Genomic DNA, 23,832 nt, shown 5'->3' on the forward strand with positions numbered 1-23,832 from the left:
TATTTTATTAATTACAACAATGGTCGTAACAAATAATCTTCATAAATATTTATTCAAATATTTTAGATGTTTCAAATCTATTTTAACTTTAACTTTAGTAACAACTATTTGAGTTAGAAATATATTAATGGTTGACTTTTAATTCCTATTATGATAAACTAGTTATTGAAGCTGATGAAGTATTTGAGAGACCGTAGCCGTTAAATTAATTTTGGGATTGATTTAATTAGAATGAGAGCGAAAAAATTCTTAAATATTTTTTGTATTGACATCACTTAATTGAGGTATGAGTTATTAGATAAAAAAAATTAAAACAAGAATTGATTGTATTGTTTAGTTTGTTTCAATTATTTGGCTAAAAGAACTTACCATAATCCATGAATAAAATTTTATGGAGACTGATATTTTCAAGTGTATTTTCCCTGTTATACCATACAAAGCCATTTTAAAAAGTAATTTTCTCTATTATAAAACATCAACCTATAATGCTTTTATAGTAAAAATATATTATAAATAACAATATATATATTTTTAGTTTTACTTATATATTATTTACAAATGATAATTAAAATAAAATTTTATGTTTTTTACTCTCTTTTTTTTAATGAAAGAAACTTATATTAAATCAATGAGAATAATAGGGTGAATACAAGAAGGACATTGATCAAAGAAATGGTGACAAGCAAAGGGATTTAGATGTTATTGCTAAGAAATGAGCAACTAAATTGATTTAACGACTTACAAATTGAACACAACAGTTTTCAAAAGAAGGTAACTTCAGAGCACATTTAGGAAGAATGTCTCCAGCTTCATTGTTCATTGTTCTGGAATTTCTTGGCCTTGATAGACTCCAAAAAGATGCTATTGAAATTAGCATTCTCGATCCAATATAAGAATCCTGCTTCCAAAGGCGCTGGAATGCCATTAAACCAAGCTTTGTAGCTGTGACGACAAAAGAGGCCATTGCTATCCCTGATACATGCTGCTACATCGAACTTCTGATCTTCCTGGAAAATGGCAGCATCCGTGTTGCATTTAACCACTTCATACTTTTTAGGAAATGTTTTAATTATTTATATTTTAATAGTCTAATAAACACTTATTTATTAAACCACCAATGGACATGTCAATGCAAGTGGCAACCGAAATGGCTCGAAATCTTTATATGTTAAAAGGACAATGACTAATTTGGATTTAGGTTGCATAAAACCTGATTGTTACCAAGAAGTCCAAGATAACTACATGTTGGACAAAACATATATAACAAAATTGTTATATATTTTCTCTGATTTGTTGAAGGAATATAAGAACAAGAGGAATTAGAGTAACATTCTTTTTCTAAAGCTCTTTCTATCATTGACTAAAATTTATTTGAAACTTGAAAACTATGAGCCTTAATTCTCTTTTTTACAAGTTTTTTCTTTCACATATGTATATCTTCAATTAGTTGTGCCCTAAAAAATAAAAATGATATGTTACTTCCCTATAAACAACGATTACTCTAAGAAAGAAAGGGATGGACAAGATGACAAGAAATATCACGATAAAAGTTTATATATCATACAATTTGAATATAATTTTCTATAGTCAGTAATTTTAACTAATTAGAAGCTCTTATCTTTCATTATTTTTTAAGAGAAATTAAATCACTATTAGAATTATTTTTTGAAGAAAAATTCACTAGATTTATAATTTACTAGAAAAGACTTTCATAATGTAACGTCAATGTTCCTCAATTAATATAACATAAAATTGCAAATTTTTTAATGTTTTAAATCTTTGATGCAAGGAAATTCAAGTGAGAAAATAGAAATGCACATTAAATGCAAGGAGTACATTTCATATTAAAAATAATAATAAAATTTTAACACTGCTGTAGTTATTTATTTATAATACTACTATTATAACATTCTTAAAATACTATTGTAAGTAAACTATAATATGGTTGAAATATATAAATACATGAATATATGTTTTTATTTATATGGCCATGTAACTAACATGAAATTAAACTCACAGGAAAGGTTAAAATATAAGAGGTAAAAAATATAGTAGTAAAGATAAGGTTAAAAGTGGTTGTTGAAATTGAGGTTTTTCATTTACTTCTCTAATGGCCAAAGTTGGGACGTAAAAAGTTTCGATTTTTCGCTTTCGCTCCAACATACTGTTTGCGGCATAATTGTGTTGAACATAATGATGAGAAGAACGCCAAACCAGATGAATCAGTGTGTTTGAGAAACAAACTTAACCCACGTTTGGTGGCCAAACGCCAAAACAAGCATGTTCCTCTTCTCCTTGAAATCATTAAGTAAAATTTTACTCCAATATTGTAAATTAAAATAATAATTTGAAGATCAGACTCACACTCTTTTCACTTTTTTAATTAAACGTTTTAAAGATTTTTTTTTACTTCTCTATTTAAATTCGTATTTTACATACTACTCTCATAATTAACCAAAATATTATATCTCAATCATTCCAAACTACTGTTGTTTTATCTTTATTTGTATTCTTAACCATCCATCTCTTTAAATATACTCTCTTTTATATCTTTTCTTTTTCTATGGAGAAAAATTATTCTATTTTTAAATTGAATTTTACTATTTTAAAAAAATAGATAAAATATCTTATATCACAATTTAGATTGTTTATTATAAATCTAAAATATAATTTATATATTTACAACTATTTTTTATTGTATTTTTAATTATATAAGTTATATATTAAAAAATGTTTATTTACTATAAATTTTAAATATATAAAAATAATATTTATCTTAGACTAAAAATCGTAGTTGTCTATGCGTTTATAATTGTGTGGATGTTAAGGGTCGTTAACTCATTTGTTTCTTTTTGTTCGAAATAATTCTGTATCTTTTATTAATCCCAATTCAAACATGGCTTGACTAATAATTGTAATTTGAATTAATACAAGTATTACCCCCTAACCCTAGGTGTTGTCCATTTTTCTTCTCCACAACTATCCTTTTTCTTCAGAAACAAACAATTCTCTTTGGCACATTCAAACCAAGGTGTTGTCCGTTTGATCACATAGTCTTGCACCTCTATATATATAATATTCCCTTCCTTTTTTTATTCTTGTGTATCATGCATTCTCACTGATGGGTGTGACTGTATGAACATTTCCATATCAGTACCCACTCTTATAAGATTGCCACCAGTTCTGCCTCTGGTTTTAGAAGGTTCATTTTATTATGGTTTGGACCTTTTTTGTGGCTGAGGCCTTGCTACTAACAATTTTTTTACAACATTGCATTTGCCCTTTGGCACTTCATACATGAAAATTTCTTCCTGATACTTTATCTCTTCATGCTACATATATGCCTTAACTTGAGAGCAAAGACACAAAGTAGAGCAAAAATAAAAGTTTGAATTGGAAGGGAGCACGGGTGGTCAACTGATGCAATGTTCTATGATCTTTTGCTGATTGACAAGCGTATATATATTATACCATTCCTTTAATTAACCTTCTTACTGTATTTTTTACATTTAATATTATTGATTGATAGTGACTAAACAGGAGGTTTGGTGAAATAGTGTGAAAGGACACTTGAATGGATATCATCAATTTAAGGGATGGTTAATTTTGTCAGTATAAGATAATAATGAAAACACAACAAAATAGTAAATTAAATTTGTTTAATGCTGTCAGCCACTCAATTTCTTCAAATGCTTGTGTACTTTAACATAAAGAGAAAATTGTAATGAAAAGAAACTTTACCTACAGCGGATAAGAAATTTATCGTGTGGTTGTTATCAAGGTAAGGGGATTAGGATTGAAACCCGAGTCCTGAGCAATAAAAATTCAAGATTAATTAGGTGCCAAATATATGTATGATAAGATCGAAAAGTAGTATATAATTCCTTGTTTAAGGGAATACTTCAGAATGTAAACTATTTGACATGAAACATGCATGCATGGATTGGGACCTTAACTCTTAATCCAATAAACACTTGTTTTCATTAACGGTTAACCTAATTTATTCCAACCACTACACAGCTAGTCTTCTTTCTAAAAAAAACTTTAAATAAATGATTGAGAAAAAAAGGGGGCAAAGTGTGTGCATATTTGGCACCTAAAATGCTAAAAGTACTACTATTTATTTGTTCAGGGTGAAAAATTCTTAGAAGTTTTAATTACCATTTATTCTTGAAATGGATTAAAGCTTAAAAGATCTTAAAAGCCATTGCTAGTACCATAAATACTTTCTTTGCCTAACTAATTTGACCTCCCTAACTACTAAAAGTGCAAAGTTGAAGTGTACTGCATTTTTTTTTATAAGAAGACATTGAAGTGTACAGCATAATATTGTACATACATCTTGTCCTCTTTGTATTAATTACTATAGTGGCTTGTCAAGTACAAATCAATAATTGAATTTGAATAATTGTTTTACATAATCAGGAACTTGAGTGCAAGTAGGACGGTTTTCACTCCAACACCAAAGTGGAAAAGGGCTAAAAATAGAAGAAAAACTAGGAATTAGAAAGATATGTTGAAAGATGGGGCAGAGTTGGTGACTACCCAAAAGTAAAATGAAACCGAAAGAAGAAAAATAAAATTCTCAAGGAAGTTACTCTGTCAGGCTGTCTACATTGACTCAAACTCCCCAACTATTCCATAATGTGTCCCTTCCATCTCTTTATCTTTGTTCTCGACAAGCCTCTCAAATATGTGTGTTTTTTCGAGATATCTCAACCTCTTCTCCATCTCTCTCCCACTCTCATTTTTTATAATAATAACTTTAGTTTGTCTACCGATCAAAATCTCTGAGGATTGTGGTTTTGAGGTTGATGAGGTCGTGAAAATTTACACGTTGCATCTTTACATAGACCATAGATGGTTTCCTATTTCTAATTTATTTTGTCCGTATATAATTCCACATATATAGATTTAGTCGTTTAAACTATGTTTTTATTTTAATATACATTATCTTTGGGCTTTGATCAGTTCAGATGTTGCATGCCCCTGTAGCTGAAAAGTGAAAAGTTGTTATAAGAGACGAAAAATGGATACTTCCCCACGTGCCGGTGAAGGTAGACACCGTTTTCCAGCATCCATGTGAGTTCTTTCTTCTTTCACTTTCTGCTTTAAATTCTCAATTTTATCATTGGTGCTACTAACAGGGTGTTCTATTCTCTCCATTGATTCGAAAAGTTCCTTTGAATATCACTGTCTAGGACTAATTTTCATAAGTTCTAATATCTATTCCTATAAAAAAAACCATAAACGTGATTATAATATGCTAACGAGAGAAAAGTTAAATTCGCTACATAATGTTTAGGTAACATGTAAGCAACTTATACCGGTAGCTAAAATTTATTTTATATAATTTTTCACATATTTTATAATACCGCATTATTTTTATCACTTTCAGCAACTTAATTAACCCTTTATTTTAATTTAATAACTCTGAAATATTTCTTGAATAAACCATACAATTTATGTCTCACTTTTATTCCTTCAATTTGTGTGAACGAAATACAATTAAAAATTAGTGAGACTGTCATCTAAAGTGAAAAGCAGAGAATTACTATAAATGTAGATACTTTCCACTTTTCCAGCAGTATGCTGTTGTTATTGGAGTTGCTAATAGATGATCAACTCCTCGTCTATGATTTAACACACTTTTTTAAATTATTTTTTTCTACTAGAGAAATTTTTTGAGAATTATGAAACTTTGTGAATGTCACTCTCTATTTAATGAATTTTATTTATAATTTTTAATAAATTTTAATCACCAATAAAAACGCGCATTAAAAGGAATATACTATTAATTAACACTTTTCACGCCAATAAAGGCTTGACAATTTTACACTTCATTTTTTGTACTTATGTTTGAGGTTAAAAATAATAAAGATAGATATAGTCTAACTGAATAAATGTACAAGTTAGATCAATAAAATTGAAGCAAAATATGTATTTTGTTACTCAACTAGACCGGTTGTACAATCGACTTTTTTACAAAAACAAGTAATTAAAAAAACTGTATACTAAAGCATATAGATTAGTTTAAAAATCATTTACGTATCATGGGTTATTTTTGCCATCTAGAATAATAGAAAACACCAAAGTTCTGTAGTTCTGTACATGAAGGGTCAAGGGAGTGAATGATATTTTGGTTTTGCTTCTTTACATTGGTTACTTTTATAATTGATGTAAAAAAGTAATTTTTTCTACGCTATGAAAATAACCAATGTAAAAAAGTAAACAAAAATAACAAAATGTTTTACTTGGGATGATATCTCCTATTAAGTGATTACAAATCTCCATTGAAGATGATACTTCTTGTTCTTCTAAGTGATTAAAACAACTTATCACATGTAAATAATTTTAAAAATACTCTACTTTAATATATAGATTTTTTTATTACTTATTTTGTCAAAAAAGCAAATAGATTCCGCCTTACTTGACATCAATTTTTTACCCAACATAGAGCAGTTGGACCACAGGCTCAAAATTATCATAATTAATTATTTATTTTGTTTTTTAAAATTTACTTAAGCATTGTTTTCAAACCAGTTTTTTTTGTCTATTTTAAACATAAATTAAATTAAATTTTTTTGAGATAAAATAATCAAATAAGTTATTTTAAATTAACAATTTTATACTCTAATTACATAAAAACTAAAAAAAAAAAATAGCAAACGGACCAGCCCTTTGTATTAGGCCAGGCTGGATTCATATTTTACTTGATCTGCTATCGATTGGGCTGCATTCGGCCTTGCTCATTTTATTGACAATTACATGACATTTTTATTTCTAACAATTCAAAAAAAACCAATTCCTTCAAAGTTCCTTCCATTACTAATATGTGCAATTATTTCTAATATACTTTCTTCCTTTATTTCTTTTGGTTATATCTATTATTTTTTTATCTTGAATAAGTACGTGGTACAGTGTAGATTTATACAGACGGAGATTACCAAAAAGGAATGCAAAAGATGTTGAAAAGCCTATCCAGTTATCCATCCAAGATAGAAGCTCAAGATGCAACTTTTCTTTCTTAAAACCTTTTGTCTTATTGATGACCATTTGCGGCACTTATGTAACGCTTCTGTATTCTCCAAAGGTTTACAACAACAACCATTTATCAAGCTCTGGCTCCGGGTAAGCATATGCTACATTTTAATTATGTTCATACTACAACTATATATCTTCTTTTTTCTTCCCAAATTCACAATTCACGAATGAAACCTTGTTGTTGTTAACTATATTTTAGGAATTAAGGATGGTAATAACTTCTTATGTATTGCATTTTTGTGAAATAGCAACAAAATGATTCGCAACAATGGACACTGATGACACAGTGATTATTTTACATTCTTCTTCCATGAATTTGTGTCAAATTACTAGTCTCTATCAGTAATTTTGCCATTTCTTTTCTGCAATGGTCATGCTCACCTAGTAAATTTGATTTCCAAAGGTGAAACTAAAATGTTCCGTGAGTATATAGTAAAGAATGTGTTAAGAATAGAATCAACTCATTGTGTCAAATTTATATCATGCAGGCCAAATTTTGTGAACAGGTGGATATGGGATGGTTTAGATCCTCGGTATGTATCGAATGTAGATATTAACTGGGGTGATATATTGCAAATTACTGCGAAACTGACAGGGAAAAAAGAATTTCAAGGGGTTGGACTTGTAAACTTCAACAATACTGAACTAGACCATTGGGAACAGCTTATTCCTAATGCCACACATGTTGTTCTGGAGCTAGAGTATGCTGCAAAAAATGTGACATGGGAATCCCTATACCCAGAATGGATTGATGAGGAAGAAGAAACCGAAGTCCCGGTTTGTCATTCTCTTCCAAGTCTTAGATCTCCTGGAATAAGGCTCAATCTCATAGCTGTGAAGCTTCCTCATGTCAATGGAGGGAATTGGTCTAGAGATGTTGCTCGGTTGCACTTGCAGTTAGCAGTAGCTAGGCTTGCAACCTCTTTCAAAGGCAATTATCCCGTGTACGTGCTTTTTGTTACCAACTTCTTTCCAATACCTAATTTGTTTACCTGCAAAGAACTTGTGGGACATGAAGGGGATGTGTGGTTATACAAACCAAACTTGAAAGTTTTGGGAGAAAAACTCCACCTTCCAGTTGGATCTTGTGAACTTGCACTTCCTTTGAGGGGCAAAGGTTAGTTCTACTCTCTTTTTTCTAACACACGTATAGACATAGTATGATAAGTTGATAACATTACTGTACTTTCACAAGCATATAATGTGTGTGGGAACATTACATAGGCATAACGTGACAGCATCATAGTACTTTCAAGAGCATAAAATGTGGGAACTTGTATAAAGTTAATGCTTTTACCAGCAATTGATTACTTGTTTTGAAGTAACACATGCTTCTGGACCCATTTTCCATTGCACAATGATAATGATTTTTAACATAATAATTGCTCAAGAAGCACAGATTAAATCTACAAAATGATGAGATTCTCTTTAGAAGCAAAGCTGTTGAAACTTGAAACTCAATATTTGCACAACCAAGAAAAATGACTTTTTCTACTTTATTTAACTTTTTATGTTCTGATCCATGAGTAGTAGAACATTATCATATTGTCCACTCTTCATTATATTTGTTTCATCATATACATGACATGTGAAAATTGAATTAACGGCAAGCAGAGCTGAGTTATGTGGGAAATGTTCGTAGAGAAGCATATGCAACAATTCTCCATTCAGCTCACGTTTATGTTTGTGGAGCTATTGCTGCTGCACAAAGCATCCGCATGTCCGGTTCAACTCGAGACCTAGTAATACTTGTTGATGAGACAATAAGTGAGTACCACAGAAGTGGTTTAGAAGCAGCAGGGTGGAAAATCAGGACAATACAAAGAATCAGAAATCCAAAGGCTGAAAAAGATGCTTACAATGAATGGAACTACAGCAAGTTCCGTTTGTGGCAGCTTACAGAATATGACAAGATAATATTCATTGATGCAGATTTGCTCATCCTAAGAAATATAGATTTCCTATTTGGAATGCCAGAAATCACTGCAACTGGAAATAATGGCACTCTTTTCAACTCAGGTGTCATGGTGGTTGAGCCATCAAATTGCACATTCAAGCTCCTCATGGATCATATTAATGAGTTTGAGTCCTACAATGGAGGGGACCAGGGATACTTAAATGAAATATTCACATGGTGGCACAGGATACCAAGACACATGAACTTTCTGAAGCATTTTTGGGTTGGTGATGAGGAAGAGAAGAAACAAATGAAGACTTTGTTATTTGGTGCAGACCCTCCAATTCTCTATGTGCTTCACTATCTAGGAATGAAGCCATGGTTGTGCTTCCGGGACTATGATTGTAACTGGAACAGTGATATCTTTCACGAGTTTGCAAGTGATGTTGCTCATGGAAGGTGGTGGAAGGTGCATGATGCAATGCCTGAACTCTTGCAACAGTTTTGCATGCTGAAGTCAAAGCAGAAGGCACAGTTGGAATGGGATCGTAGGCAAGCTGAAATAGCTAACTACACAAATGGGCATTGGCAAATTAAAGTTAAAGATAAGAGGTTGAAGAAATGCATTGATAACTTGTGCTCATGGGAAAACATGTTGAAGCATTGGGGAGAGACCAATTGGACTGATGATGAGTCTTATACTCCAACTCCACCAGCCATTTCCACATCATCCCTTTCTGATTTGTGACATGTGAATTTAGCTTTCTACTTTCCTTGCAAATGCTAATAATTTTCAAGGTGTAGGAAACTGGCACAAAGGAAAAAAGTTATTCCTTTTCAGTTTCTGCCTGAATATGGTCTATATTCTACACTCTTATTTTGTGCTGGGTCTATTCTGCATTCTGATCATATATTATAGCACATCTCATCAATTCAATTTCAGAGCAATTCACCTAGTCCAACAACTTTAGAAGATCTGATTTTATCCTTTACTATTGTTAAATCACAAGAGGTTTACAAAGATTATTTTTGTTCATCAAGCCCGTTTGCGAACATAGGCCTGGACTTTGGGTTGGTTCTAGAGAGAATTCCGCCACTACATGTAAAGTTCTTTTATATTGTAACCAACCACTGGTAAAGATAATCCAATTGATTTAAAGCAATCAATATAAGTCAGTTGAAGGCAATTATTTATTTTTTATAAAAAGAAACGCAAAGTATCCATAAAAAAAACGTAAAGTATAAAGTATTCCTTCCAAAATATACATTTAATTTCTAAAAAATGTTCAAATTAATTATCAGTTCTACAACATATACCCAAATTTAGAGGAAATTGAATTTAGTTTAAGGTGTAAGAGTAAAGGTTTTAAATAAGTATCGGTAATCTCATTCGCAAGTGATAATATAAAAGTACACATCACTTTTTTTATGTATACATGTTATCGCAGGCTAACTTTTAATGTTAATAATTTATATAATTATATGTCTCTCTATATTTATCACAACAAGAGAATTTTTCACATTCTCACTTTATATATATATATATATATATATATATATATATATATATATATATATATATAAATTCACTTAAAAATTAGAATTAGAAGGTGTTAACAATTAATACCTTTTCAACTAGACAAAAAAATAATCATCTTTTATCTTATATCAACATCAATCAAAGGTTTATTATGTAATTTCAATTTATTTTATTTTTTAAAACACAAATAATCCTATTTCCTCTTTCCCACCTCTCTTTCTCTTTCCTGCACTTCGTTACTTTAATAGTATATCCGTCGACCTCCACCTCCTTATATGTCTCACCCCGGATATATTTAGCATTGATTGCCTTCAAAAAAGAAAAAAATAGCCTAGATGTCAATAAGAAAGGGAGCCCCTTCTTTACCCCGCAAGAGATTAAGATTACTTTAGTCCCCAATTTGGAAAAAAAAAAAAAAAACGAGATTGGTGGAATCAATGTTTTTTGTCAAAGGGTCACATTGCTGCAGAGTATTTTTTGTTTAGGCTCGTCATTTTTTTTTTTCATTTGGTGTTTGGGATATGCCATTGATACTTGCAACATGAGATGCCATGCTTGGTAGAATAAAAGTAATGATGCGGAGAAAAGAGTTCACGACATGGGAGAGCGAAGAACGGTCAATAAAATTAACTTAAGTTGCATAATTAAAAGAAAATAAATTTACATGAGTATCCTTTAATTTATACTAATTTAAATATAAGAAGAATGGTTATTTTGTTCAAATAAAAAATAATACAAGATGCTAATTTACACTTTTTATTTTCTAAGTGGGTCTATATATATATATAATTGATTGATCTAGAGTCTTCTTGAACAATTAATGTAGATTCATCTTTTAAAATAAAATAAAATAAATCCTGAAATCTTACCTAAATATAAAAAAAAAATCCACCAAAATAAAAATCTTACCAAAAAAGCCTTACAAAAATAAAAGAAAGTCCAGCCAAAATAAAATAAAAAAAACCTTACCGAAAATAAATTCATTTTTTTAAATCTTACAAAAAGAATATTCTCCAAAATAAATTATCTTTTCTAAAATCTTCTACCGGTATTCTTCTCTTCAAATTTAACTATTTTATTCCATTTAAAAATTATAATTTCACTTTTTCCAAAAAAATAAAAATTGTTTTTCCTTTATTTTAATTAAAAGAAGATAGAATAAACTTTTTTAAAAAAGTTATTATAAATTTTACGCAATCAACTTAAAGATAATCATACATGTTAGAGGTATCATAAGATTGAATTTATTCCCCTTCATATGCGTAAATCAACCTTTAAACTTATTCTCCTTGGATCAATTTTTTCTAATAAAAGAAATTTTCAAATTTTTTCTCAAATTAATAATTTATCTATTTTAAATTAAATAAATTTTGATGGAAACCTCATTTTTAAATTTTTATTATTTTCTTAAATATTTATTACCATATAGTTGGATTCTCTGACAATCCTGGTTTAAATTCAAATTCAAACTAAATTAATAAGTTGGGTTTTACCAACAAAATCCAATACAGTTGGTAATAGTCAAGTTCTTTAAGCATGTCGACAAAATTTTATTATTTGGACATGTGTATTAGAATTTAGAAAACTTTATTTAGAGAAGTAAAATTTATTTAATATTTTTTACGTATCAGTCTCATGGTTTCCTACTTCGGATTCCTCACTAAAAATTTATTTCATGTTTAAATTCGCATGAAAGGCATTAGGCTAAATGTCACGAAACACATGGTTGGGAACAGAGCAATAACTAGTTGAACCAACACACACACACGTTATTCAACTATATACTATTGTCTATTAACAGAACCACTCTTTGACAATCGAGCTCAATAGGAAAGTTCCATAGGGGGTGGTTAATGACTACTACCCCATGCGTGATTATCAACCACAATATTCCGATTACACATGGAACCAACAAACCTTGTCATTATTATATTGACCTTTCCAAGAATAAGAGCATTTGTTTAGGAAGTGGATACACCCTAAATCTCTTCTTGATCCTAAAGCAGGTACTGCAGGTAGTGGAGAGACCACAGATTCACTATGGGTGGTGCCAATTTCAAAGAGCCCAAAAACAAGTTGTTAATGGTTGGATTATAATAGTGCCTAACCAAACTCTAAAAATAGCATTCGCACAGCAATTGCAAATTTAGTTGAAGCTAGCTAACACTATGGCCAACCCTTTATTTTTTATTTTTCTTACTTAAACTAAAGCAATGAGACAAATTAGTGTTTATATATAATTGGTCCCGTGTCAAAAACTTCCAAATGAAATGGTATATTTGTTCGAAAAAGTTCATTAAAAAATAGCATTAGCGATTAGGAGGTTAGTGCGGCCTATCGCTGTCTTTGGAATTGCATTTAAATCTAATTAACTCTTGCATTCGATGAATGGTGAACTATGAAGCAATCAATTTTGATTTGGAAGTATTTTAAGTGCATGTTTGAATAGGCGGTGTGGTCACCGCACGCACCATGGTGCTTATTTTTCCATGGTCATAACAAAACAACACTTTGTTGCTTCTCCATTTTCAATTATTCACCATGATTTTTGGGGCTAGAATCAATTTTGTTTGGTAACCAAACATGCAGTAGTAAGACCTTTCCGCAACATGTGATTACCGCTAACACTATTAGATTATTAGTACCTCATGTGAACAAGAATAGTACTAGGGACAATTGTCGACAGTGGTTGGTCACTCTACGTCAACGGCCCATACATATGCGTCCTTGTTTAGAACTTTGATAATGTGAATATTTTTCTGGTAATTACAATGCCCAACCAACGGTGTTTCTTTATCAAATTTCCCAGTGCCCCTAGCAATCGCTGAGCTCAGATTCCTTTGTCGTTCACGTGCAAGCGGTTTCAACATCCTCATCAAGGAATGGGAACATGGATGATTTATTAATAGGAATGGGACACATTAGCAACTAAATGGCCATTTGTACAAGGCATTAGCATTAGCTTCTTTGAAATTTGAACTAAGGTGACCATTTCCAACTTCTTTATGAGCGCAATATATAGATAGAAGAAAACGTGTCAGCTTATTGTGCCATTAGTATAATGGAAAAGAGAATGAGTGGTGTTGTCCATGTAACAGTTATAGAAATTGAAAAATCACCGGCTCTTATAGAGCATCGTGGTTCCCATAATGCCCATGTCTTGTTTTCTTTAGACTGAAAGCGATAGAAGCCGAAGGTCACTTCTACTTTTATCATTTGATCAGGTCATGCTATGTAAACACTCATTTACTAAATTTACTAATTAAAAAAAAAATCTAACAAGGCGTTTGTTTGTTTCAAATTATCCATTTTCGTTTCCGAAAAAACATTCTAAGAAATGAAAAACATGAGAACGGAAAAATAAGATATTATAATCTTGAAATAAACGTTGTAAATTATCCAAACAAGTGTCACCCCAATAAAGTGAAGTGTGATCAACCCTTGGTATTTACCAGCACGACTCAAATTGATTTGAAATTTCTTCCTAATCTGGATTGATATATTGGTATTGCATTAGTTATTGGTAATTTACAAGGGGGTACCCTAAATAAAACTCCCCATCTACTGATGCCTCAAAATTTACGACGATGGGCTACCAATAGATGGAATCCAATCATTTCCTTGAATGAAATTCTGCACTGAATACGTTAACACGTGTTCAGCAGGGATCTTGCTACTCCAGGGCACCCTCTGAGACAAATAAGAGCCAGGACCCTTGCTCTCAAACTCCCCATAGTAAAGTGTCTTGAGAGCAAAGTCACCACTCCATGGCATCCAACCCTGGGGTGTCACAAGGACCTCCAAGAACGAATTAATGAAAACTGTTCTAGAATACTCCTTCCAAGGCCTACCCAAATAGTTCTTATGCACCTGAGGCTTGCTGTGGTACAATGTCATATATTCCTCAGTGCCATTAATCAAGCAGTTCTGGAAAACAAAGCCTGTGGGTTGTGCAGGGTCTGTTCTGCCATGTGCTGTGATAGCATTGTTCTCACCCTTCTCTGGCTTCACTTGCCTGGGACGAACTAGGATTTGGCAGTCTTGGAAAATTGCTGCAGCGTTTCCAAAGATGAAGTCCACGTTGCCCTCAATTCTGCATGACTTGTAGAATTGGCGCAGTGAGTGAGCATAGAGAGTGTCTTGATTGCCTAAGAATTCGCAATTCTCAATCACAGAAAGATCACTGTCTAATCTGAATGCCACTGCTTGGTGAGCGTCAGGACCTGCTGTGTTTTCGATCGTCAGATCCTTTGCCATGAATCCATCGCCAAGAACCGCTGCAATCACAGTTAATTAAATATGTCAAATAATCCATGCATGCATGTCATCATAAGTCATACATGTTGAAAATCAAGGTTTACTGAACATGTAAAGAATGGATCGAAATCAGATAAACCAAAATAAGTATGCACTGGAGGGAACTTCAGTTTTATAATTCAATGATTGATATTCCGCATTCCCCTATAGAAATATTCTCTCTCATGCCGCAAAAAGGCTTCCAAAAACATATTTGTAATATATGGTCTGTGTTGAAACAAGTAAACAACACATTTATGCAATCTTAGAGTTGGTCAACTAGAACAAGACTGGATTTTGTATCTTACAGAAATTCTCCTAAAAGCATTCTTGATTCTTGTTATATGGTCCCCGCTCCTTAAATTTGTAATAATCTAAAAAAGAAAACGCATTTTTGCATATGTTTCCTGAAATCAGAGGGCCCCATTGCTCAACCTCAAGTACAGTACAGTCTGGGACTTTTTAATCAGGAAAAAAAATATTGTTCTTTTAATTTAATAAATAAAAGAGAAAGCATTCTGATTATTTTATTCTTATTATAAAAAATAAAAAACATACCGACGGTGGCAGAGTTGTAAGTTGTCATCCCTTGTTGCCCGACGTTGGCGTCGCCGGTGATGACCGTCTTGCCGATGCCGTCCCCCAAGAACACCACATTCCTCTTCGCTAACGGAACCCTAACGGTCTCCTGATAAACCCCTTCTTTAATGTGTATCACAAACCTCTTCGTTCGGTTGCCGTTATCCGGCGCGGCGTTAACGGCCTCTTGCACCGTCTTATAACAGCCATCCCCTCCATTCTTACACACCGTAACGTCGGGCGTCAAATTCAACGGAACCCCTCCCGCGGGCCCGGGCCCACCCGACCCCACAGTCCCCCAGAATCCGACGCGCTCCGTCGCGGGGGGCTTCCACGAAGCGATGTCGTTTCCGAAGGCATCGAAGGAAAAGGCCATGCTGAGGGCGTTGCTGGAGAGAATTTCGAGGTTATCGATGAACGACATCGTTTTGCCGACCATTTGGGTGTCGTTGGCGTATTTTAGGCTGTTCCAGCAGTCGTACTGGTAGGCGAGTGCGGCGCCCAGCCACGCACGCGCGTCCTTGGTCCTGCCGCGTGGGAGCGCGTCGGAGGCAAGGGAAATGCGGTGATGGGAATTGGCTAATATCTCGATGCAGGTGGCGGCGGCGACGGTGCGGTTGCGGCTGTCGGCGGAGGCGTCGAGGAGGGACTTAGCCATGGTCTGCGCGGTGGCGAGGTTATCGGAGGAGAGGGCGATGGCGGACTGGAGGAGCTGGAGAGGGGTCGGGTTCGGAGGGAGGTTCTGGGATTGGGAGAGAGAGGCTTCGCATTGCTGCGGGAAGAGCGTCGCGGCGCAGGCTTGTTCGATTGCCGGGGAGGCGGCGGTCACGGCGGGGTTAGCCGGTGGCTTGGACGGTGAGTGGGGGGGTTTGTGGTGCGCGGCGGAGGAGAGGGTTAGGATGAGGGAAAGAGAAAGAGAAAGGTAGAAGAGAGAAGCAACCATCATGGAATGTGGTGAGAAAGAATGTGTTTAGTGAGAATGGTGGAATTTATTTATAAGTGTTTTTGGGTAATCCATAATTCATAAAAATATAGATTTTTAAATTTTTGGTATTGTTATGGCAGTAGTATCTGGTGGCTGTGGTTTTTGTCTCGTGACCGTGGATTGAGAAATGGTGTCACGGACGGGGTGGGTCTCTTTTGTTGGTTTGGGTTGTGGGGAATGAAGGAGTGGGCACTATTGTTATTATTATTATTATTATCATCGCTGTTAGGGTGTGTTTGTTTGGTGTTATTCTTAATAATGAATAGTGGGTTATTATTACAGAAACGTTATTATTAATAGTAAATTATGGTAAATTGTCACGGCAGCAGAATGGTTCAGGGAGACATCACGAGATGGTGTTGGAAATGAGTGAATGCGACGTGGATTATGATTTATGAGTGAAGGTGAGAAGAGTAGAAAAGAGGGAAGACTAAAGTGAAGGAAGGTTAAGTGCGTCATGGACGTGGATGGTTGTTGTCAGGTGCAGGGACCCTCTATTTTTCCTTGCTACCACTGTTAGCACTTTTGTTTCGGCTCGGGTTTTTACTTTCCAGACCATATTTTATTTATAAATACAATTAGACAAATTTTGCTTTTACTTTTTGTTTTCAAGAGATTTTTTGTTTTTACTTTACTTCAAACGAATAAGAAATAACAATGAACGGTTAACATAGTATTACTATTAACTATTAAGCACATTCTCTTGAAAAAAAAAATACTATCAAGTACATTGATTTGTATGTATTTGAGTTAATAGAATTACCGTACATTAATTTTTCTTCCAGGTACTGTAAATATAAACAATTTATTTAATAAAAATTCGAAACTTGAGAGTCTAGTCTCTTCTAATCAAGAAGAAAAATTGAGTGCAAAATAATATTTAATGTTATATTTATTATCGTACCAAAAAAATGTTACATTTATTAAAAAAAAATACAACATTGTATATGTAAAGTTGATTAAACAGACTGAAATGTTACCTAAAGAAAAGATGTCAAAAAGAAAGTATGAAATATTATATTTGTTAAAAATAGCATATAATCAACTTAAATAATATGATAAATGATATTCATTATTAGACTTTTATTGCATGCATGACTTTTCATTTTTATAAATTTTATTCAAAAACATTATTATGGCATCTAACTTTCGAAAATATTTATGATTTTTTTACTATTCTTTAGAAGAAAAATGTCATATAAAGTATATGTCAAATAATAAAATTTAAATATATATCTTTTATTACATAAAGTAAAATACACCGAGCACAAAAATTTTCTCCAAAACTTCCAGGAATAAACATGTAATTTCAAATGCATAAAAAAAGTTTCAAAAAATTAAATTTAAAATATAATGAAAACTGTCAAATTTTAAAATTTAATATACTATTGAATGATTTAAACGAAAATAGGATGATTGAATCATTTATGTGATTAAAATTATATAATGTGATTGAATAATAGCACTGTCGTATAAATAAAAACGGTATTTTATGAATCATTTATGTGACAAAATATATAGCACTGTCGTGTATATCATTTCCCTATGCTTGATTGAATAATTAACAGAAACATTCATATTAAATTAAAAGATTCCTATATATTGTCAAAAAAATATCATTTACTACTTAAAGTACATTATACTATTATAATCGGTGTCACTCTTAGGCTACGATTGTGGAGAGTAATAGGGACTTTCTCTAAAGAAGATTGGGTGTTGGAATTTCGGCATTCAAAAGTGTATAATTATATTGATTGACAACATGGAGAAAGTGTTGGAGTGAAATGGGCGCTTGAAGTTGCTGGTGTATATATAAACTCCAGCAATTAATAACAATTCGATTCAATTCAAAATACAGTCCCGTCAATATGAAAAATAACATGTGGTAGAGTAATGTTAAGCTAACTTAAGTACACAATACAATCCCAGATCATGCATAATTAGTATCGTGCTTAAGTTTTTGCAACTTGAGAATAAAAGGAGATACATCAGTGTTGGACTTTTCAATCTGTCTTTTCTTGAATGGGACACATTAGCAGCTAAATGAGCCTTTGGCAATGCTCAAAGTAGAGGCGAACGCATGCTTTATATATAGAGAAGAAAGCGTGTCTGCTTATTATATGCCATTTGTACAGTACAACGGATAAAGGGATAGAGGTGTGTTGACCGTGTAAATTGTAACAGTTAATGACAAACGTGAAAATATACATTTCATAACCCTATATATATATATATGTATATATTCTGGGAACATGTTAAATACGTAGTAAGTAATTTGAAGTTTGAACAAACTAATGCTCTAATAGTGAGTTTCAAAATCCCGTTTGTAATGATGCATGCAAACGAGAATTCATATTTTATAAAAACATAAAATCAAGGTAAGATTTTGAATTATATATTCACGTTCGCAGTTGGTTTCCACGATTTTAACTGATAAGCAACAACATTAAATCATCCCAATAAAATGAGAGGGGCTCAATCCTCAGTAGTTACCAGCACGACTCAAATTGGTCTGAAATTTCTTCCTAATCTGGATAGGTATATTATATTGTTATTGAATTGGTAAATGGTAATTTACAAAAGGGTACCTAAAATAAAACTTTTCCCCCGGCCTATTTAGTGATGGCTCCAAACTTGCTGTGATCAGTTGGGCTACCAACAGGTGATGGAACCCAATCATTTCCTTGAATGAAATTCTGCACTGAATACGTTAACACATGTTCGGCAGGGATCTTCCTACTCCAGGGCACCCTCTGAGACAAATAAGAGCCAGGACCCTTGTTCTCAAACTCCCCATAGTAAAGTGTCTTGAGAGCAAAGTCACCACTCCATGGCATCCAACCCTGGGGTGTCACAAGGACCTCCAAGAACGAATTAATGGAAACTGTTCTAGAATACTCCTTCCAAGGCCTACCCAAATAGTTCTTATGTACCTGAGGCTTGCTGTGGTACAATGCCATATATTCCTCAGTGCCATTAATCGAGCAATTCTGGAAAACAAAGCCTGTGGGTTGTGCAGGGTCTTGCCTTGCATTTGCCGTGATAGCGTTGTTCTCACCCTTCTCTGGTTTCACTTGCCTGGGACGAACTAGGATTTGGCAGTCTTGGAAAATTGCTGCAGCGTTTCCAAAGATGAAGTCCACGTTGCCCTCAATGCTGCATGACTTGTAGAATTGGCGCAGTGAGTGAGGATAAAGAGTGTCTTGGTTGCCTAAGAATTCACAATTCTCAATCACAGAAAGGTCGATCACTGTCTGATCTGTGGTGAGCCTCGGGACCTCCCGTGTTTTCGATCGTCAGATCCTTTGCCATGAATCCATCGCCAAGAACCGCTGCATCCCATCGTAATTAAATAAAGACCATACTAACATGCATGCAGTAATCATACTAAAACAAAATAATCAGGATGGACAAGTTTCGTAAACCTTTTCGAATTTATAATTATATATATTGTACATAAAGAGAATAGAGTGTTTTGATATAGATGCGTTTATGTTCATTATATTCTTATAACTACAATCATAATATAAATAAGTTTACAAATCATCCACTAATTTTTATTATCTTTGTTTTTATTTATAAAAAAAACAATTAGACACGGAGTTGTTTCTGTTTTTTCCATTAAGAATAAAGAGCATACCGACAGCGGCAGAGTTGTAAGTTGTCATCCCTTGTTGCCCGACGTTGGCGTTGCCGGTGATGACGGTCTTGCCGATGCCGTCGCCCAAAAAAACCACATTCCTCTTTTCTAACGGTCTCTTCGTAAACCCGTTCTTTTATGTATATCACAAACCTCTTACCATCGCCGTTAATGTTATCTGGCGCGGCGTTAACGGCCTCCTGCACCGTCTTGGAACACCCGTCTTAGTCAATATAATCTTGCGTGTCTGTATACCAGAATGGAGGGACGGGTCACGAGCACCATACTGCTGCCTTGGGTGCAGGTTACGTGTTTCATTCTTTTCGGATTTTTACTTTATTGTCATTTAAGTCTTTCATGTATTTAATTTTGTTCAATTTAATATTTCGTTTCTTAAAATGTTTATTTCAATTTTATTTTCTTTCTAGGGAGTGAAAATGATCCTTTTTGTAATCTATTCTTCTGTCTGACATTTCCACCTTAAAATTAATGTTTTATTTATTTATTTTATCCTTGCAATTGTTACCATTGGAGTTTACTTGGTTAAAAGAGGGTCTTCTTCTCCAATTTGAGAAATTAGGGTTCAGGTTCTCCTACTCCCCCAAATTGAACAATTTACCATTATTGACTTCCTTTGAGTTTTGCCTATCACGTACGGATTCAAGTTCGTCTACATGCATGCAGGTGTAGGGCGAATTATTCCAGGGTCACGAATTTGCAAGGTTCTTCCATGAGCGGCGCAAGCATGTGAGTGCCTTTGTGCAACTGCGGAGACCAAACAATTTTGTGAACCTCAATCTTAAATTTTGTTTATGTTACAAAGGGGATAAAGGTAGTGCGTGTCTTTTTTTATTGGTTTTTTTTAAAGAGATTTTGGATGAAAAAGACATGGTCATTATCAGACAAATGAGAAGGATTATCAACTTGTAGAATTCATTAAGCTGCTCTAGCAAATGGCTTAAGTTCTCCATTATGTTTTGCTCTGTAATGTTAGGATAAGTGTAATTGTTATGTTTATATTGTTCAATCTACCTAAGGTTCAGAGTTCTGCATATTAGATGTAGAAAAAGAAAAGTAGAAAATGTGGGAATGTTGTAAGGTAGAACGAGAAGTTGTTAGGTCTTGTATTAATATATTTTGATTATTAATGAATGAAAAGGTCATTTTATTTTATGTGTTGGTATATTTTTTGTTTTTGAGTTTTATGGATCAAACTAAGGAGTAAAATGCAGTTGATGTAAAAATAAGATTTGGTGTTTTTTTTTTATAAGATATGTATTTTTTGTTTCATCATGGTAAGAACATGACAATAAAAATTAAATTGATGTCGTTTAAAATCATAAAAGATTAAATAAATATTTTAAAGCATGAAAGATCAAATTGAATATAATAAAAAATATAAATGATTAAAAAATATATTTTAGCCTTTGTTTTATAACTAAATACAAATAGACAAATTTTTTTTTTAATTTATTTGAAATGAATAAGAAAATTAATAATAAAAGGATGACATAATATTAAGTATCAATATAGAGTAAGATGTAACATCTGAGTATCACGAGACACCCAAACAATCACATAAGATGTTGATGAAGATCTTTACCTAGCCAACCAATTGACATAGTGGTAGTTGTCCTCTGTGTCGGTGTGCTTGAAAGAAATATTCTAAGACCAATATTTCATGTTGTTTATTCTCTTAATGATTAAGAGGAAAGAAATGATGCATATGGAGGTCCTAAGGATCCAACAAATTAAAAACAACCAAGTAATCAAAGTCACACATGAACAGTGGTGGACCTACATTGGTTTGAAGATGTGCACTTGTACTCCCTCATTTTTTAAAATTCATTAAATTGGTAAATAAAATTTTATATTTTTATATTTTATTTTATTTATATTTATATAATTGAATCCATTGATTTTATTTTTTTATAATTTACACCCACTAACTTAGGGTCTTGGATCCATCACTGCACATGAAGTTTTTATAGCCAACCTCCCAAGTTATGCCAAATGTTATGGGCTAATTTATTTAAATTTATTTGTTGAAATAAATGTCTATTTTAATAAAATAAATAAATTTTTATTTTCTGCTTAAAAAAATTGTTATACTTATTTTAAAGAAACAAATCTTATATATTTCTTTTAAAAAAATACTTATATAAAAATACTTATTTTTAAGTTTTTATTTTATTTTAAACAAACCCACACTATATTTATTAAATGTATTAAATAGTATATTTATTATTATACCAAAAAAAGGTTATATCTATTAAAAATAATATATAAATATGTGTATACAAGTAAAGTTGACCAAACAATATTAAATACTATTAAATGTTACAGTTTCAAGTAATTAATGCACACCCTTTAAAAAATAATTTATTTATTTAATGACATTAAATTTATTAATAATTTATAATATTTTTTTAAAAATTATCCTTAAATTTTTTTAAACTAGTCATTTTTTCTACTTAATTGTTTGCCACCTAATTGTTACTATTTTTCTTTTGAAATTTGTCAAACGGAGGAGCAAAATACACTTAATGTAAAAATAAGATATGGTGTTTTCATTATAAGATATGCATTTTTTGTCTCATCAGGTTGAGGACATGACCCTAAGGACTAAATTGATGTCATTTAAAAATATAAAAGATTAAAATAGATATTTTAAAGCATGAAAAGTCAAATTGAACATGATAAAAAATATAAATGATCAAAAGTATATTTTATTCTTTTTTTATAATTAAATACAAATAGACAAATTTTGTTTTTATTTTATTTTAAATAAATAAGAAAAATAATAATTAAAAGGATGACATAATATTAAACATCAACATAAAGCAAGCAAGATGTGACATCTCAGGACATCCAAACAATCACATAAGACGTTGATTAAGATCCTCTTAATAATCAAGAGGAACAAAATGATGCATATGGAGGTCCTAATAATCCAAAAAATTAAAAACAACCAAGGAATTGGAGTCATACATGATGTTTCTATGGCCAACCTCCCAAGTTATAAGATAGGAGTAGTTTGTTTAAATTTATTTGTTGAAATAAATATTTATTTTAATAAAATAAATATATTTTTTATTTTTTTAGTATGGTTGTTTAAACTATTTTTGCTTAAAAAATATTGTTCTGTTCATTTTAAGAAGTAAATTTAATATGATTCTTAAAAAATATACACTTATTTTAAAGTTACTTTTTGTAAGTTTAAACAAAAATCATCCTATATTTATTAAATGTATTAAATGCTATTTATTATTATACCAAAAAAATGATATATCTATTAAAAGTAATATATAAATATGTATATATAAGGAAAGTTCCCCAAGCAATAATATTAAATGCTATTAAATGTTACCATTTCAAGTAATTAATGCACACCCTTTAAAAAATAAATAATTTAATTTGTAATATTAAATTTATCAATAATTTATAACTTTCTTTTGACATTGTCCTTAAATTTTTTGAAATTAATCATTTTTCTTTTTCTACTTAATCGTGTCACCAAATTGTTACTCATCTTCTCTAATTCTAATAAGAAAGAAAGAATTTATCTCATTAATTTTCAACAATTAATATTTTTTGACTAAAAAACTTGTTAATTAATTAAGAATGCTCTAGGAAAAAAACAATTGATGGAACAAACAATTACGAAAAAGTCATATAAAAAGAAATAAATACTTTTCTAAAAAGTACTTTATAAAAAAGGACGGATGGAGTATATAATCAACTTAAATAATAAATAAAAGTTATATTCATGTACTTTTCTAAAGTTTTTCAATCTCTCATTCTTCTTGCTGCTTACACCTTTTGTGCAAGTATATGTGAAAATAAGAGCA

General features: G+C 32.0%; 2 protein-coding genes and 1 pseudogene across 4 annotated transcripts; 1 reads left to right on the forward strand and 2 right to left on the reverse strand.

The window, feature by feature from the left end:
* Positions 1 to 4,677: 4,677 nt before the first annotated feature.
* On the forward strand, positions 4,678 to 9,889 carry LOC100783884 (UDP-glucuronate:xylan alpha-glucuronosyltransferase 1). 3 transcript variants are annotated; one of them, XM_003525069.4, is made up of 5 exons: positions 4,678 to 4,819; positions 4,977 to 5,082; positions 6,922 to 7,131; positions 7,533 to 8,161; positions 8,659 to 9,889. In XM_003525069.4, the coding sequence occupies exons 2-5, from the start codon at positions 5,030 to 5,032 to the stop codon at positions 9,687 to 9,689; spliced, it is 1,923 nt and encodes a 640-aa protein (XP_003525117.1). In that variant the 5' UTR covers positions 4,678 to 4,819; positions 4,977 to 5,029; the 3' UTR covers positions 9,690 to 9,889. The 3 variants fall into 3 exon arrangements, with proteins under 3 accessions (XP_003525117.1, XP_040871520.1, XP_040871521.1); XM_041015586.1 differs by having other exon boundaries at positions 4,713 to 4,819; positions 4,972 to 5,082; XM_041015587.1 differs by lacking the exon at positions 4,678 to 4,819 and having other exon boundaries at positions 4,982 to 5,082; positions 6,927 to 7,131.
* A 3,941-nt stretch (positions 9,890 to 13,830) lies between these two features.
* LOC100819675 (probable pectinesterase/pectinesterase inhibitor 51) lies at positions 13,831 to 16,475 on the reverse strand. Its single transcript, XM_003524251.4, has 2 exons — positions 15,336 to 16,475; positions 13,831 to 14,758 (listed from the first exon to the last, which is right to left on the reverse strand). The coding sequence occupies exons 1-2, from the start codon at positions 16,300 to 16,302 to the stop codon at positions 14,061 to 14,063; spliced, it is 1,665 nt and encodes a 554-aa protein (XP_003524299.2). The 5' UTR covers positions 16,303 to 16,475; the 3' UTR covers positions 13,831 to 14,060.
* Positions 16,476 to 18,953: 2,478 nt separating this feature from the next.
* On the reverse strand, positions 18,954 to 21,603 carry LOC100820211 (probable pectinesterase/pectinesterase inhibitor 51; annotated as a pseudogene).
* Positions 21,604 to 23,832: the final 2,229 nt, after the last annotated feature.

This window comes from Glycine max, chromosome 5, assembly GCF_000004515.6.
Source record: "Glycine max cultivar Williams 82 chromosome 5, Glycine_max_v4.0, whole genome shotgun sequence".
NCBI lineage: Eukaryota > Viridiplantae > Streptophyta > Magnoliopsida > Fabales > Fabaceae > Glycine > Glycine max.

Coding starts and splice junctions, on each gene's coding strand:
- LOC100783884 (XM_003525069.4), top strand. CDS start 5,030: ATGGATACTTCCCCACGTGCCGGTGAAGGTAGACACCGTTTTCCAGCA. Junction 5,083..6,921: donor CACCGTTTTCCAGCATCCAT/GTGAGTTCTTTC, acceptor TACGTGGTACAG/TGTAGATTTATACAGACGGA. Junction 8,162..8,658: donor ACTTCCTTTGAGGGGCAAAG/GTTAGTTCTACT, acceptor AACGGCAAGCAG/AGCTGAGTTATGTGGGAAAT.
- LOC100819675 (XM_003524251.4), bottom strand. CDS start 16,302: ATGATGGTTGCTTCTCTCTTCTACCTTTCTCTTTCTCTTTCCCTCATC. Junction 14,759..15,335: donor TTACAACTCTGCCACCGTCG/GTATGTTTTTTA, acceptor CTGTGATTGCAG/CGGTTCTTGGCGATGGATTC.